At 43.7% G+C, this 18,243-nt stretch overlaps 1 protein-coding gene across 17 annotated transcripts in view; it reads left to right on the top strand.

Moving 5' to 3' along the window:
* Nucleotides 1–18,243, top strand: part of MATN4 (matrilin 4) — a 108,147-nt gene that overhangs the window by 47,265 nt on the left and 42,639 nt on the right. The window contains exon 1 of one of the 17 annotated variants that reach the window (XM_056548245.1): nucleotides 1,464–1,553. The exons of 12 other annotated variants lie outside the window; for them this stretch is intronic. Coding sequence is in view for 1 of the 5 variants with exons in the window: in XM_056548232.1 (XP_056404207.1) it covers nucleotides 2,418–2,423 (6 nt within the window). In the remaining 4 variants the exon portion in view is untranslated. Of the gene's footprint in view, nucleotides 1–1,463; nucleotides 1,554–2,353; nucleotides 2,424–5,947; nucleotides 6,064–8,549; nucleotides 8,603–18,243 lie in introns of those variants that run through there. 4 more of the 17 variants (XM_056548232.1, XM_056548244.1, XM_056548241.1 and 1 more) reach the window with 4 other exon arrangements.

Raw genomic sequence — 18,243 nt, 5'->3', positions numbered from 1 at the left:
TATGTTTGGTATGTCAACCCCCCCTCAGCTGACCCAGGCAGTTTTACAGACAATTTTAACACCCCCCAGCTGTCTCTTTCTTAGGTATATAGACAGTTCATCCAAACAAATGTGATTTATCTGCATAGGTTTGAATAGGGTCTATTATCAGCAGATGTTTGTAAATAGAAGGCAAAGACTGGAAGTTCTTTATAGAAAATATTTGGTATAACCATGGCAACCATGCAATTTGTGACCCAAAGCCAGACGTGGATCCAGCAAGAAGAAGAAGGACAAGTGCTTCCTTTATATTTTCCATTCAATTTAAGTCCGCTGGCTCAGGTTTAAAAACTGGAGTGACAATTTTGCGAACAACTTTCCATTTGTTTGTTTTATTTTTTATGTTTTTTTCGCAAAAATGTCCGAAATGCCGCACAGCGTTTTTTTTTGCTTTTTTTTTGGCAAAAAGAAACAAAAAAAAACACTGAGGCAAGATGTTGGATGAAAGTGAGTAGAGATTTATCAAATGTGGAACCCACTTTCAGTTTTTATTTTTTTTTACTTGACAGTTTTTTTTTTTTAAATCTCAGCATGTTGAAACTATGGCTTTTTTTTTTTTTTAACGAAACCTTGGCGTTTCTCCCCCCATAAAAGTCTATGGGAGAAAAAAAAATGCCATAAAAATCACCATGTGGGTTTAGCCTTGGCGTGTTTTCTTCGCCCTATGGGAGGGGCCGTGACAGCCAGTACGTAGCTTCCGCGCCTCCTCCCATAGACATGAATAGAGGGAACGTGGCGGCTGTGGTCACCAGTCATTTGGCGCGGAGCAGAGTTCGCTCCACGCACCGAATGACTGGGATGCCATGGCGGAGATAACAGGGGTCCCCAGCAGCGGGCCCCCACGATTAGATATCCCCTATCCTTTGGATAGGGGATAAGATGTTTTCCGGCAGAGTTCCCTTCCCCATGGAACTGAGCTGCAATACCACACACAACCTGCAGACAAATGTGGTGTTGTTTTTTTGAAGAAATCAGCTCTTTTTCTAATGATGGATAACCCCTTTATAAAGACGATTGACTTTTAATCGACAACTGTGCTGGTTTAGCATTTTCCTATGAGACTTGCGGTATGGCTCCCCACTTCTTTCCGTGGATTGGACTTGGGAGCTAAAAGGTGGGCTGGCTGACTCCACTATATACCGTATGGACAAGATGCTGAGAATGATAAAGGGTTAATTAGGTATGGGTTAAGAGCCTATAGTATACAGCTGCTTCTAGATGTAGAGTCAGAGCTGTACCCAGTCCTTGGCATCTGACTGAAAAGGATTTGTAGGAGGAGCTGCTGAGGTCATCAGATCTAAGCCAATCAACATGGGCTGTTTATTACAAAGCTCCTCCCATATGTCCTTTTCAGTAGGACAGAACACTCCCCCCAAACTCTAGAGTGTGGACTGTGCCCAAAGTGGTTTCACAGCTGGCTTGTATCCTTATATAAATACACTGTAGGCGAGAATGATCCTTAAGGAGATTTACGGTCACCAAAACAGACGTGTCAAATCGGACCCCAGAAGGAGGTAGACATCGCTCTGTCCTCACAGAACTGTGTTTGATAGTTAGAGATTTGGGACTCTCTGGACAGCATCAAAAGGGTTTGGAGGGATCACTAAGCGCCATCAATCGGGCTAGTTCACCCCCCCCCCCCCCCCTATATTTTGTGAAACATTTCAATTATATTTTAAACGATTTCTTTAAGGCTTGGAGCCCCCTTTAAATAGTAATATTATTTTAATCTTGATATTAAAGATGATATTGCAATAGTGTCTCTCAGACCTTCCACAATTTAAAGGAACATTCTTGGAAACTACTGATACACTGGGTTATACCAAGAAAGAGGCATAAAGGGGTGGAGCTTGACAAAGGTATTCTTTTTTTTTTTAATGACAAATAGAAAAGGAAATTATAGAGGTACTTAATCTACTAATATTTATTATATTCATTTTTTTATGTTATTTAAAGGGTACTTGTCACCAAATAAAACTTTTAATATAGTTTTCTTTGTTTAAACTTGCTTTTAAAATTATCATCATAAATATGTTTAAAATGTAATATAAAAAATGGCCACTAGGTGGCTCTGTTCTGTTCACTGCCACAATTAATACAGTGAGTTTGGTCTCCTCCCGGACATGGCAGGAGTCCAAACTCAGGAAGTGTTTCTTTGCACTGAGCTTGATTGACAGCTGCACAGAAATTGAAAGCTCCACAGATTCTCACAGATAGCAACACAGACTGAAACATGCACAGAGCTTGAGGTCTTCTATTCATCACAGCACTGCAACCATGTGAGGGCGGAAGTGATCCCCCAGCAGGCTTCAGTGATATCATGCCTGCTGGGAAACGCTCACTTTATCCTGTTGGGAAATTGCACTATGTGAGCAAGAATGAAGGTAAGATACACAGCTTTTTAAAGCTCTGACATTTTTTAAGGGTGGGAGGGATGTTAGGAGTAGTTAGAGAACATAGCCTGAGGTAGTTTAGAAAAGTTTATTTGTTGACAGGTACCAAATAAAAAAGTTAAGTAAATAATTTAAAAATGTTGTAACCACGGCCGGACATGGCACCGTATATGTTAATTTTCATGTCTGGAGTCTCTTTTTTGGGTTATTTATTTATTTGTTTGTTATAATATTTAGGATTCCTATTGCTCCCACAGCAGTATTAATGCTCTGAAAGCTACCCCAAAACAACCATGTGTTTCGGCATTTTCCTGTGCTTTCTACATCCTCTCCTCCCTCCCCCATTTTCCCCAATGGGCTGCACCTTAGGCCATGTTCACACGTTGGAATTTCCATGATGGATTCCGCATTGGAATTGGAGATTCCGCTACAGCAGAGTTCTGTTGAATTCAACGGGTTTCTGCTGCGCTGTGCACACAGCGGAATTTCTGTGGCAGATGTTTCTTTGTCGCAGATACTAGCTAATAGTCTATACCGGAGAGATCCCCTTCCCCTTCTAATATCTTTGAATTACCTAGTAAACTATTTGATACATCTATCTAAACCAAACAACCCCTTTATCCCCTTTAACCCCTTTAAAATCTTATCCCCTATCCAAAGGATCTCCGGCGCAGCCTCCTAGTCATCTGTGCACGTAGCGAACTCCGCTTCTTGCCGGATGACTGGCAACTACAACCGCCACACCCCCTCCATTCATGTCTATGTCCCATAGACATGAATGGAGGGGGCGTGCCGTGATGCCACGAACACGGAAGTTCCAAGCTTCCATGTTCCGGACGCCTCTGCTGCCGGCCCAGAGATCACGGGGTCCACAGCGGCGGGCCCCCCACAATCAGACATCTTATCCTTTGGATAGGGGATTAGATTTCTAGGGGCGGGGTACCCCTTTAATAAAGAAATGACTAGCTGCTCAGGCCGTGTCTCATCTACGTAGCTAATGACTTGTTAGTTACTGTGTTTTATTGCACATTTACACTTTTGACCTAAATAATCCTGTGTTTGACTATTTGCCACCGATCATGCCAACAAACGGACAACATGCACCCACATTTAGAGGGGAATTCATAATGCTATTTAGAACCTTTTTTTAGTCTAAAATTGTCGTACAAAAAGTCTCAGTCACTTCCCATGTGACTTTTGTGAGACTTTTGCCTTTGATCATCTTTGAAAGTGAAACCACCATTTGTCTTGCTTTAGACTAGTTTTATGCAGTGAACACTGATTCATCATTTGCGACTTTTCTCAGAAAGTCGCAAAAAAGTCGCAGTGGCCATCTTTTAGACAGAAACCCACACTCCTTTACATCAGCCCTTTAAAGCAGTCTAAACTGGTACCATGTAACCATTTACCATGTAGGAGCCGATAAATTCATCAAGTGGCGACTTTTGATGAATTTGGCGCAGAAAGGTAACATCAAACGCAACTTTTCTGCTCTAAAATAGTACACATACAGTATTAGACTACAATTGATGAATTCCACTCTTAGGGGGAGATTCATCAAAACCTGTGTAGAGGAAGAGTGGTGCAGTTGCCCATAGCAACCAATCAGATCGCTTCTTTCATTTTTAACAAGGCCTCTGCAAAATGAAAGAAACAATCTGATTGGTTGCTATGGGCAACTGCACCACTCTTCCTCTACGCTGGTTTTGATGAATCTCCCCCTCAGTCTTGTATAGCATTTGAGTTACTGTATCAGCACGTTGTGTTGTATACCTTATATAAGACAATGATGAGGATGGTGGTGAGAAGGAGATTTACTATCTGCAGTATTGGCGTTACGTTGCACAATTTAATTTTGTGCAATTTTCAGTTTCTACCAGCTGGCCAGAATTTACTAGGAAAGCTTGTAATAAATACTAGGTAATTGTAAAGTGCGACATTACATTGAGGCAAAACTGCGCACATGGCGTGCATGCTACACTTTCAAAAAACGGAGCTATGGGCAGAAAACAAGCAAAATTCAGGAGATAATTTTCCAGTTTTATGGAAAGTGACTATGGGCAGGAGGCTTTGAAAACTGGAGATGGTGTTGAAGCCCCAGGCTGAAGTTTAGAAACCGCTACAGCACCAATGGCTCCAACCGCTGAGAACATGTGACCAAACCCACAGAATGAAGTTACAAATGAATCCTCATTTCAACCTCCATTTAGCCTGTGTTTACACATTGCACTTAATTAGCGGTATACCATTTCACTTACAGCGGTTATCAGTGTGAGTACAGTCTCAAAGGGGGTAATCCAGCACTTAAAGGGGTAGTCCAGTGGTGAAAAACTTATCTCCTATCCTAAGGATAGGGGATAAGTTTGAGATTGCAGGGGGTCCGACCGCTGGGGCCCCCTGCGATCTCTCTACGGGGGCCAGGCTCTCCGGCCAGATAGCGGGTGTCGACCACCGCACAAAGCGGCGGCCGACACGCCCCAGAGCCGGAGAGTGCCGAAGGCAGCACTCCGGCTCTGCCATAGAGTAATATTGAGGGGGCGTGTCGGCCGTGCCGCTTCGTGCGGTGGTCGACACGCCCTCTTCGCGAGGGCTGTCGGGGCCCCCCGCGATCTGCAACTTATCCCCTATCCTTAGGATAGGGGATAAGTTGTTCACCACTGGACTACTCCTTTAAAGAGGTTATACAATATAACAAAATGTATCCCTTATCCTAAGGATAGGGGATACGTCTCAGATCATGGGGGGGGTCCTACCACTGGGACCCCCGCAATCTTTTGTCCTCTGCCCCACTAACCTCATGAATGGAGACATGACAACCATTGCATGAAGCTGTGGCCTACATGCCAGGGAGAGCCAGTGGTCGTGTATCTCCGCGTCTCCCATAGATATGCACCCAACAGCTTCTTAGCATGGTCGACATGCCTCCATTCATCTAGAGAGCCTTTAGGGGATATAAGCGGATAGGGGATAAGTTTTGTTATACTGGACTACTCCTTTAAGAATGTATCCCCTATCCTGTGGATCCTGTGGATAGTGGATAACCCCTTTAAAGGAAAACTGTCACCTTGAACACCCACACTAAACCCAATACACAGGGCTATAGTGTGGGTGAACAGGAGTGCAAAGAGAGGTCACTTACCAAATTCCATCCAGTGGCTCCTGCGATATAGCTAACTAAATTCCCGTTCTCAATTCGGTTACCTGCGCACAGGAGGCGGGGCCCCGATGGCTGTCCGTCCCCTGCTTCTATCTGCCTGCTGAAACAATCTGCCTTTATTAGTATATTCAAATTCTGTGCTGCGCTCCGAGGCAGGAGCGCAAGCGCAGTTGGTTTACAAACAGCTCCCATGTCATGTGAGCGCTGCGCTCCGGCACAGTAGCAGAACGCTCTGGCAAGTAGAGCTCTCACGTGACTATGACGTGAGAGCTGTTTGTAAACTAACTGCGCTTGCGCTCCTGCCTCAGAGCGCAGCACAGAATTTGAATATACTAATAGAGGCAGATTGTTTCAGGAGGCAGAAAGAAGCAGGGGACGGACAGCCATCGGGGCCCCGCCTCCTGCGCGCAGGTAACCGAATTGAGAACGGGACTTTCATTGGGCAATATCACAGGAGCCACTGGATGGAATTTGGTAAGTGACCCCTCTTTGCACTCCTGGTCACCCACACTATAACCCTGTGTATTGGGTTTAGTTTTGGTGATCAGGGTGACAGTTTTCCTTTAAAGTAAAGTCGCCAACATACGGACCATTCAATAGATGATAAAGCCACAAATGAAACCTAAAGTTGCAGACATATGCAATAGCCAATGATAGATAAAGTCGCAATTAAAACCAAGTGGCAGATTTTATTTGTTATAAATAGTTTTATTTTACAGTAAACATTGCGCAGTTAGGTACGGTCGGTTGGTGTGGGATTTGCACAATTTTGTGCGAATTTACAAAAGATGCAGATTATAGATCCAGTGCCAAAAAATTTGCCATGCAAACCACGTCTACTCTTATGTGCACCGGCCAAAATTCACATATTAAAGGAGTACTCCAGTGGAAAACAGTTTTTTCTAAATCAACTGCTGCCAGAAAGTTTAACAGATTTGTAATTTACTTCTAGTTAAAAATCTTAATCCTTCCAGTATTTATCAGCTGCTGTATGCTCCAGAGGAAGTTCAAGTTGAGTTGTTCTTTTCAGTCTGTCCACAGTGCTCTCTGCTGACACCTCTGTCCGTATCAGGAAAAGTCCAGAGCAGGATAGGTTTGCTATGGGGATTTGCTTGTACTCTGGACAGTTACTGACATGGACAGAGATGTCAGTAGAGAGCACTGTGGTCAAACAGAAAAGGATTCCAGAAAGAATTACAACTTCCTCTGTAGCATACATCAGCGGATAAGTACTGGAAGGATTACGATTTTTAAATAGAAGTAGTGTACAAATCTAATACAAGGGAGGAAACATACGTGCACTCACAGCTTAACAGAGACAATTCGGTGTAGGGGTCCGGTTAATGGGTAGCTGGATCACAGCATCAGCGCAGGTGTGATGGCGCTCGGAGGCTACGAGCGGTGAGTGCACGTATGTTTCCTCCCTTGCATTTTATTTGATACTTCATTTCTTGTATGTGCACCCCACAGGAGACGACTATTTAGGTTGCCGATACCGTGCTGCACCACAATTAAGGTGAAGTAACCTCTGTGTGTGCCCTCTCCTTTCCCGTCTCACTACTATTTAGTTTACAAATCTGTTTAACTTTCTGGCACCAGTTGATTGGGGGTAAAATAGTTTTCCCCCGGAGTACCCCTTTAAATGCTGAAAACGCAAATTCAGGCTCTACATTGGCCGTTTGTGCTATGTTTGTAGGTGAATATGCGTTAGTAAATGTCCCCTCACATTCACACAATGCAGTCATACAGAAAATGAACAGAGAATCCCAGTATAAATCAGGACCCTGGAAAAGACAAAAAGTGACATTCAATCTATTTGTTCAGGTGTTTCTTTCATGGACTGAATTATTTTCTCATATGGAGAAGGGGAGATTCAGCGAACAGTTGGATTTTATGGTCTGGGGTTAAAAATATCCGTCGGTGTAGCTGTGGTTAAAAAGAGCGATTGTTCGATAGGATTGGAATGTGGACTCTGTAGAGAAGATGCTTGAATGCAGGTATTCAGGAGATGGGACCCACACAGAACGTCCTCTGTTATGTGACCTCCCGGGATTCACCTTTGGAGAAGGATCTTGACCTGAGGTCTAATTGACTTAAATGTATAGACTTCCCTGCATAATAATCTTTAGCTGGAGGCATCTGTAAAATGTACAAGATGTTATTACTTTATCGATGGAGGTCAACAGCCGAGGTGGAAGACTGCTGGCATAGAGCAAGTCCCTTCTATTGAAAATGTTGCATTCACTTCCATTTTCCAAGCACTGTGGTACTGTCCATGCAACACAACCAGATGCAGTAGATTCACTATTTTTTATAATGAATAGATTATTTTTTAAGAGACAAGAGGACTGGTTATTTATTGTGCCCCATCCATTGTTGTAGAAAAACCAATACAAGAGCGCTCCATAGTGTAGCCACCCGTCATGTTTTATGCCTTGGTAATTATTGAAAGCGCTTACCCGCTTGGTTGTGCAGCGGACAGGCACAACACTGGTCAAGGCATAAAGCAATACGGTCCAGGTACAGCCGATCCTTTCGTCCTCCAGACATAATAGTGTGGTGTCCCGGTACCGTATTGCATACCGTACCTTGGTTGGGGGGTCCCCAAAGTCAGAGTTCCTAGTAACTGTGGGGGTCCGCTTCTTTAGTCATCCCCTAGTCACCCCTCAAATAGTTAATATTCTAGATAATTATATGTATAAATGCTGTATATTATTTATGCTTACCTTCATAGCGTCGCAGGACCTTAGGTCATGTGATTCAGGTTAGTACTCTATGGTAGGTAAAAGGACCTTTGGAGGTTCATGGGTGATGTGATTACCCATAATACTTTGTAAAGCTGATTGACAGATGGTGTGGACCAATCCTAAAACGGCCAGCCCCTGCCCATATAAGGGAGCTGCAGCCAATAGTCGCTCTCTTGGGTTGCTGACACTTCATGAGGACAGACCTCCGCAACTTACAACGACTGCTACTAGGCCACAGCCTGCCGGCCTCGGCCTGAAACAAAACAGTGAGTTCTTACAACTTCCCCGCTTATGCTAGCCAGACCTCTGGACCTAAACATACCCCTAAATCCAGCGGATCTATTCTTACAAAATCCTACTAATCTAAAGAACTTACAAAAGTCCCAACCATATGTCAATCTCAGCTGCGCTGTACATAGACTTTGTTATAAAGACTGTTCTTGTTATCCCCTCGACAACTTCACCACTCCAAAGAATTTTCATCGGCGCAGGCGGACCCCAATGCAGGCAATATGCTTCCATTTCATCCAATACTGTATAGCGTATTTATTAACTATAGAACAATGTGTCTCAAGGCCTGAACTGGCCTCTTCATCAGGTTCACCTGATGAACCTGATGAAGAGGTCAGTTCAGGCCTTGAAACGCATTGTTCTATAGTTAATAAATACGCTATACAGTATTGAATGAAATTGAAGTATATTGCTTGTATTGGGGTCCGCCTGCGCTGGTAAAAATGTCCACATAGTGGGGGAGGGGCTCAGCATTTGTCATGTGCAGGACCGAGAGAAAAAATACCAGCAAGCTAAGTCAATCTGCCTGCTGAAGATAATCCACACTGTTTCTCACAGGTGAATCAAGGCTTCCCTCTCATCTGTCATCACCCATAAACTTCAAGGCAGCTGTTCCTTGTGCAAGGCAGCTGTTCCTTGTGCAAGTACCTACTGTTGTATGTCCAGAGTGCTGCGGTATGATTTCCCCCTCTCCCTTTCTTTAGCTTCCCAGCAGCAACAACAACAACAGTAGCATCTCAGTGCTAAGTGTAACTCCTTTCCTACTGTCATCCTGCTTCTGTTTCTTTCACTTCCACCCACGAAGCATCTTGCAAACCCAGTGCATCAAAAAACCCTTCTCCCCCACACATGCCATCTAGTACTAAACTGTATAAATCACACCCACATGTGCTGGGATTTGGGGAAAGGAAGTCCATATATGTGTGGTACAGGCAGGCAGTCCAGCTCTGGTCCCATCCCCTAAATATGAAAAATAAGAAAAACCTATGCACCATGAAGGGGACCCCTAGGGGCTCAATACCAGCAGTATGAGCATTAAAATCACCTGAAGGTTTAATCTAACTAAACCAGGTAGTTTTTAAACATTTTGAAATAGAAGGAACACTTTAAACAGAGATACTCCCTTACTAAAGGCCCACATAGATATATTTTGGCTGAATCTGCCAATTGTGGCAGGACCAGCAAATAATCTAATGTTTATGGGGTTTCCAGACTTTCTACTGACAGATGGTGTCTGAAGAGAGTAGGATCAGCCATGTTATGTGTATGGCTAGGTTTAGACAATCTGGCTAGCTTTAGCCCTCGTAAAAGAGAAATCCAACAAAAATAAACATATCCCCTATCCACAGGATAGGGGAAAAGTAGCTGATCGCGGGGGTCCAAGTGCTGGGACCCTGCACGATTATTCGGAACGGGACCCGGTGCTCAGTAAGGAAGGCATGCTGCAGGCGCCAAAAAGACCCGAATTCAGCACTCTGGCATCATCGGCACTCTCATAGAAATGAATGGAAGCCGTGCCGTCTACCAGTAGACAACACATGCTCCTCACGGAAAGAGCCGGGGTCCTGTCCCAGCTATCCCTTATCTTGTGGAAAGGGGATAAGTTTACTTTCGCCGGAGTTTCCCTTTAAGCATGTAGAACTATAAGCTGCTATTTGTTCTTTAAGGGGTACCCCGCTGCTCAGCGTTTGGAACAAACTGTTCCGAATGCTGAAGCCGGCGCGGGGAGCTTGCGACGTCATAGTCCTCATGACGTCACGCCGCGCCCCCTCAATGCAAGTCTATGGGAGGGGGCGTGACGACTGTCACGCCCCCTCCCATAGACTTGCATTGAGGGGGCAAGGCGTGACGTCACGAGGGGGTGGTGCTATAACATCACGAGATCCCGGCTCCAGCGTTCGGAACAGTTTGTTCGAAACGCTGGGCAGCAGAGTTCCCCTTTAACTACAAATGTCAATAGACATTGGTGCTCATTTACTATCGCAAACCCGATATGTTTTGTCGGGTTGTGCGCCAGATTGTCTGCGCCAGAATTTGCGCCAGAATTGAGAAAAACCCGACTAACTCTCCACTTTACTTAGAAAATCCCAAAAAAGGGCGTGGCCATGAGGGAAAAGGAGGCATGGCCATCGAAAACGGGCATGTTCCTGACATTTTAACAAAAACCCAACATATTTACTAAGGTTTCCGCAGAAAATGTGGTGGATTTGAGCTGAGGAAAACCCAATAGATCAGAGCATGTGTAAAAAAGCATAATGTAGGGAAACCTAAGTTAAAGGGGTACTCCTGTGGAAAACTTTTTTTTTTTTTTTTTTTTTATCGACTGGTGCCAGAAAGTTAAACAGATTTGTAAATTACTTCTATTAAAAAAATCTTAATCCTTCCAGTACTTTTTAGGGGGCTGTATACTACAGAGGAAATGTTTTTCTTTTTAGATTTCTCTGATGTCATGACCACAGTGCTCTCTGCTGACCTCTGCTGTCCATTTTAGGAACTGTCCAGAGCAGCATATGTTTGCTATGGGGATTTTCTCCTGCTCTGGACAGTTCCTAAAATGGACAGCAGAGGTCAGCAGAGCGCACTGTGGTCATGACATCAGAGAAATCTAAAAAGATAAGCATTTCCTCTTTAGTATACAGCCCCTAAAAAGTACTGGAAGGATTAAGATTTTTTAATAGAAGTGATTTACAAATCTGTTTAACTTTCTGGCACCAGTTGATTTAAAAAAAAAAAAAAAAAGTTTTCCACGGGAGTACCCCTTTAATACCATGGAAAAAAATTATAGGGAATTAAAACCCGCAAAGAAAACTACACTCCACTCTTAGTAAATCAGGATAATGGCCCTGATTTACTAAGAGTGTTGTGTAGTTTTCTTTGTGGGTTTTAATTCCCTAAAATTTTTTTTACACAGAGCTCATTGGTTAAAAAAAATAAAAAAAAATCATATTTCCTAGCAGTAAACCATGTCTTTCTAGCTACCGTCTTCCTTTAGAAGAATTGACCCTTTGTTTTGATAGCAGGAACAGACATTCCTTTTAAGTGTCATGTAACATTTTTCACCATTGTTCCATGATAAACTAAACCACGTATAACTCCAGACGCTTGAACTCCACAGGGTTCCTTGTCTTTGGGTTATTTCACCTTGGGATGTATGGGGTTTAGGAGTGAGCGTTATACTAAAGGATTGCATTGTACGCAGTAGACAGGAAGTCAGGGTTGTAGAGAAATGCATGGCTGGTGAGGTGTGACTTATAACGTGTGGTTCCTTCTCCATGAAATATCGCAAGAATATACAGAGCAGCAATTGACTTCTCCAGAGCCCCTGACTATTGCTTTATTTGTGGGGTTAAAAGGGGTACTCCAGTGGAAAACTTTTTTTTTTATCAACTGGTGCCAGAAAGTTAAACAGATTTGTAAATTACTTCTATTAAAAATTTTTAATCCTTCCAGTACTTATTAGCTGCTGAATACTACAGAGGAAATTATTTTCTTTTTGAAACACAGAGCTCTCTGCTGACATCACGAGCACAGTGCTCTCTGCTGACATCTCTGTCCATTTTAAGAACTGTCCAGAGTAGGAGAAAATCCCCATAGAAAACGTATGCTGCTCTGGACAGTTCCTAAAATGGACAGAAATGTCAGCAGAGAGCACTGTGGTCCTGTTGTCAGCAGAGAGCACTGTGTTCCAAAAAGAAAATAATTTCCTCTGTAGTATTCAGCAGCTGATAAGTACTGGAAGGATTAATATTTTTAATAGAAGTCATTTACAAATCTGTTTAACTTTCTGGCACCAGTTGATTAAAAAAAAGTTTTCCACCGGAGTACCCCTTTAATGGCCTGTGACAATACTGATTCTGTTAGCAACAAGTTGCTGGTATAAGAGAGAAGGAGTCATATATTTCCAAATATGTAATGTAGCCAAGGAATAAGGAGTCATCTATAGTTTTTTATAACTACAGTGTAGACTCTGAAGCTCCTGGGCCAAGAGGCAAAAATTTTACTAAGGTCCTCCACTTAAAGGGGTACTCCGCTGCTCAGCGTTTGGAACAAACTGTTCCGAATGCTGGAGCCGGCACCAGGAGCTTGTGACGTCATAGCCATGCCCCCTCTTGACCTCACACCCCGCCCCCTCAATGCAAGTCTATGGGAGGGGGCGTGATAGCTGTCACGCCCCCCCATATACTTGCATTGAGGGGGAGGGGCGTGACACCATGAGGGGGTGGGGCTATGACATCACGAGCTGCCGGAGTACCCCATTGATGGGGTTATCCAACATAATGTGACTTTAGTGCTTACCTGCCAGACGAAGGTAATGGACATGCTTAGGAAAGATCCGTGCTTGTCTTGGGGTCAAATGGCTGTGTTGTGAGTCAACCATAATGCTGTTGCTTTCTGTTTGTGAAATGGCTATTTCCTGTTGGAGTTCCTTCCCTCCAACTACAAGTTTCAGGATCCCTTGTTTGTAAATGTGAGGTCACTTTTCTCCCACCCATTGCAGTACAGCTGAGCTGCCTTCCATGCTGTGCTGTACTTGAAACTACAATTCCCTGTAGCCCTGTGGAGAATAATCTCCCTCCAATTCAGTTGTCACTCCACCTATTGAAGCACAGACAGGTTTCCTTTCAATACCTGATTAGTGATGTAATGTCTCGGGCCGTACTGCAACCTGGGAAATGCTGAGAGAACAGTATGCTACTAAAAATGAACATTGGGGTAAAGATCACATAAGAATTGCGAGGCCACCATTAAACACAGGTACATACACTATATTATGAACTTCACTAACTTGACAGCTCCTGTAGCACAGTCAAAAAAAATCCTGGAATGCCCCTTTAACTGATGCAGTTTAGCCCTTTTACTGCTAAAGCAAAGGACACTTTCAAGAAAAGTACTTTCACAAAATTGAAAGATTATGTTAATGTGCTCTCTGATGCCACCTTTTGAAGATAGCATACCTTTCAAATCAATGTCTGGCTCTGATAAGAAGCCTAAAAACATGACTGGGGATTTAAGCCAAGCCAGACAGCTTTCTTGAAGTAGAGGTTATCCATCTGTAAACAACTGTTTGGGGGTTACAGCCCCTCATCAGTACAGAACAACCGGAGTACTTGCTGGTTACTAGAGACCTATCATTGTGGGACCTTCTTCCAGAATTCGTAGTGGAGCATGAATAGCATGTAAGTCATCACACTTCTTTTTGTGATTTTAGTGATATCACTGCTGTTATTGAGCCCCGAGGGCACCTTCCATGGTGAACAGCTATATCTCTCCATTTCAGGGGGTGGGGTCAGAGCTAGACTGTTTACCAGAAGTACATACACAGGACTTCCTTTCCCTTACTTGTCTGGATAACCACAGTAGATCGCTTACTCTTCTCCATTATGCCATGACATAGTGCTGGATATGAACAGGCATCTGGATTGAACAGGTGCACTGCATGAGGAAATTATTTACACAGTAACCTACAATAGATGGCAAGTAATGGGAATGTAATGGGAAGAAAGGAGATTCTGCACTGTTCTCCCAACGTGCAATGTGAACAGAAAGGACAGAACTGCCACATAGTAAAGAAAGGGTTATAGCACTGAACTGCAGACTAAAAGGGGGGTAACTCAGATGGCAGATCTGTCTATATTACATAGCAGGAGCACTTGTATTTACACAAAGCTACCCAGAAATTTATGGGTAGTCAGAAATGACAGGGAAGCCTTGATTTACCTTTTATTCATAGTATTGACCCTTTGAAGAAGGCAGATAGATAGACTCAATGATTGCAGGTACCATTCTAGGCTCTCTCTCTCTCCTTCATTTAGCACTATCTCTAATCTATCTAAGCCCCTCTGCTACATTTAATGTTCTGTTTTAATGTCCCTTTTACTAGAGAAGAACCGAGCCTAACAACAGGTGGACAAGGTTTTACAGTTTTGTATTTTTTGTAGGGTGAGGAGTCATTTCTGTTAAATGAAGTGATTTACAAATGTTAGGTTGTTACATGCAGTGAGGTTGTCTGAAATGATAGTTACCATTTAGGGGTTAAATGACCGCAAGCAGAGATTTAATACCTGTAAGGTGCTATACTTGACAGTCATGGTATCCTGAACAGACTAGTATTCTCTTCTTATAAATGTTTAGAGATACAAGGAATATACATTGACTCACGGGGGTTACGATGGATTTACATGCAGTTTCCCATGAACCTATGCTTCACTTTAGGGTCACATCTTGTAGGAACACAAAGATCTTTTCATCAGCTGTTATTACTTCGGGCTCCATGTGAACAGGTGTCTGTCAACACTTTAGCATCAGGTCATTTGTAGTCATGTTGCTGAGTCGTCTCCTCTGTAGTTTTCACATAATGAACATATTCAGAGGCTTTGGACTGTGTTCCTACTCCCCACATGTTATTTATGAAGGATAAAATTGCCACTAAGAAGCATCCACTAGTAACTAGTGATGAGCAGCAGGCACCATATTCGAATTCACGATATTTCACAAATATACTGACGATTATTCGTCCTATGTTCGCAAAATTCGCATATTCACTATGTTCATTCACTTTTCTTTCATGCGAAAAATGGCATGGAAAATTCGCATTAAAAATTTGCATGTGAAAAAAAACATAGACCCACGTGATAGACCCATGTGATTTGCATGTAAAATTCTATTTTCATATAACATTTGCATAAAAATTAGCATGTGAAAAAAAAACAATATGCGTCATTACGAATATATAGCACTATATTCTAAATATTCGCAAAATCACGAAATGCCGATATTCGCGATAAAAATTCGCATTACGAATATTCGTGCTCAACACTAGGGATGAGCAGCAGGGGCCATATTCGAATTCGCGATATTTCACGAATATATTGACGATTATTCGTCCAAGTTCGCAAAATTCGCATATTTGCTATGCTCATTCACTTTTTTTTTCCATGCGAAATTTCATTTGCATGGAAAATTTGCATGTGAAAAAAAAAAAAAAAAAACAGACCCACGTGATAGATCCCAGTTTGCATGTAAAATTTGCATGTGAAAAAAAAAAGCACTACATTCTAAATATTCGCGAAATCGCGAAGTGCCGATACTCACGATAAAAATTGGCATTACGAATATTCGTGTTCAACACTACTACTAACTAGAACTGCAAGTTACATGTGCAAAACTTGAAGAACATGAACTTGATGGATAATATTTGGCCTCTCAGTAGGAATAGATGCGCATGTAAAATATTACTCCAGAATCAAGAACAGTACAAGACGAATGGGCAACATGTCAACAACAAAAGCCACATGGCCAATGTTAAAGGGGTATTTCGGCCAAATACATCTTATCCCCCTATCCAAAGGATAGGGGATAAGATGTCTGATCGCGGGGGGCCCGCTGCTGGGACCCCCCGCAATCTCTGTGCAGCACCCGCATACTATGCGGGGCTGTGTCTCCAGTCTCAGAAACCTCTTTCATTTCCGGGACTGGAGACGTGACGTCACGCCATGCCCCCTCCATTCATGTCTATGGGAGGGGGCGTGACGACTGTCACGCCCCCTCCCATAGACATGAATGGAGGGGGCATGGTGTGACATCATGAGGGGGCGTGGCATGACGTCACATCTCCAGTCCTGGAAACAAAGAGGTTTCCGAGACTGGAGACGCAGCCCTGCATAGAATGCGGGTGCTGCACGGAGATCGCGGGGGTCCCAGCGATGGGCCCATCGCGATCAGACATCTTATCCCCTATCCTTTGGATAGGGGATAAGATGTATTTGGCCGGAATACCCCTTTAATAGGCAAGAAACTGCTCTGCAATGCCTTCATTTATGACCTAAAAGTGGCCCCTGACCATCATTTTAAAGTTGAATGTTGGGGTTGAAGTTGGGGGATCTCTGTTTTACATGTTAGTCTATTCAATGGATGCTGTGTAAGGGCGTAGCTATAGAGGTAGCAGTTGCACCGGGGCCCTGGTGCATAAGGGGGTCCCAAAGCACATCTGCCCCGTAAAAGAGCAGTACAATATTTGGCATATAGGGCCTTGTTGCAGATTATGAAGCTACAAGTTACGCCTCTGGTGTAAAATGTATTTGTCAAAGCCGCTTTCTTCGGCAATGTTGTCTCATCCCGTCAACACCAGGAGCTGGACATTTTGTGATGAGAGCCATAATCTTCCACCAATAAGATGAGCAACTGAAAGTCTTCCCAGGAAAGGGACATACACAGATAACATTTCCTCAACTTCCTAAAAAAAAATCTACTTACGAAATTAAATAGCGTTCAGATGGCTTGCCAAAAGATGGAACTGATGAAGATAAAGACAACCTCAAAAGGTTCAACAAGACGTCTTTCACCAAATGCCAAGGACACATGAGAACCTCGTCCTTAAGTCACTCTTCTAAGACAAGTATTGTTAAAGGGGTAATCCAGCATTAGAAAAACAGACCTGATGTCCTCAAAAAAGCAGCACCACACGTGTCCTCAGGTTGGGTGTGGTATTGCAGCTCCATTTCATTTTAAAGGGGTATTCCAGGAATTTTTTTTATGTGACTATGCTACAGGGGCTGTAAAGTTAGTGCAGTTCATAATATAGTGTCTGTACCTGTGTGTGACGGTTTTCTCACAATTCTTTTGTGATTTTCACCCCAATATTTATATTTAACAGCATACAAAATTACTGTTGTCTCAGATTTTTCCCAGGTTGCAGTGTGGCCGAGACCTGACATCACTAGTCAGCTGATCACTAGTCAGCTGTCTGCTTCAATGTGTGGAGTGATCGCTTGGTGGGAGAGAGATCAATCTGCGACTAATGCAACAGCTGTAGGCACCCTGATTGAAAACCACAGGTTTTTTGAAAGGATGCAGCTCATTTATGTTTCAATGGGTGGGGTGGCTGATGTGTGGGAGGGAGGAAAGTGGAATTATGGGATTTGTAGGCAAAAAAGAAAACTCAAACAGGAAATACCAGTTCACAAAAAGCTAGCCACAGTATTATGATAATCTCACAACATAGCCATTTATCCCCAAGACAAGCGCAGATCCTTCCTAAGCATGTCCATTACTGTCTGCCAGGTACGTACTAAAATCACCTAATGGTGGATAACCCCTGTAACGCCGAGCGCTCCGGGTCCTGCGGCTTCCCCGGAGCACTCGCGGCATTCGGCTGGTAGCCGCGCTCCGGTCACTGTCCCTGACCGGGAGCGCTGTCCCCCTGCCTGCGGCAGGGATGCGATCCACGTGGTGGGACGTCCCCGCCAGCGGGTCGCATCCCAAGTCACTTACCAGTCGGGTCCTGCTGTGTCTTCCTCCCTAGGGTGCGCGCGCGCGCGCCGGCTCACTGGAATTTAAAGGGCCAGTGCACCACTAATTGGTGCCTGGCCCAATCAAGTCAAAATGCATAAATAATCACTTCCTCTTCCTCCCCTTGCTGGATCTTGTTGCCTTGTGCCCTGAGAAAGGGTTTTGTGTATTGCCTAGCCTGTGTACCTGACCTTCTGCCGTTGCCCCTGACTACAAACCATTGCCGCCTGCCCTGACCTTCTGCTATGTCTGACCTTGCCTTGCCTTGTCCTTTGTACCACGCCTGTCTCAGCGGCCAGAGAGGTCGAGTCGCTACTGGGGGACACGA

The sequence above is a fragment of the Hyla sarda genome, chromosome 12 (assembly GCF_029499605.1).
Source record: "Hyla sarda isolate aHylSar1 chromosome 12, aHylSar1.hap1, whole genome shotgun sequence".
NCBI lineage: Eukaryota > Metazoa > Chordata > Amphibia > Anura > Hylidae > Hyla > Hyla sarda.
Note: the sequence above shows the minus strand (reverse complement) of the source record. Positions and strands in the feature narration are given on the sequence as shown.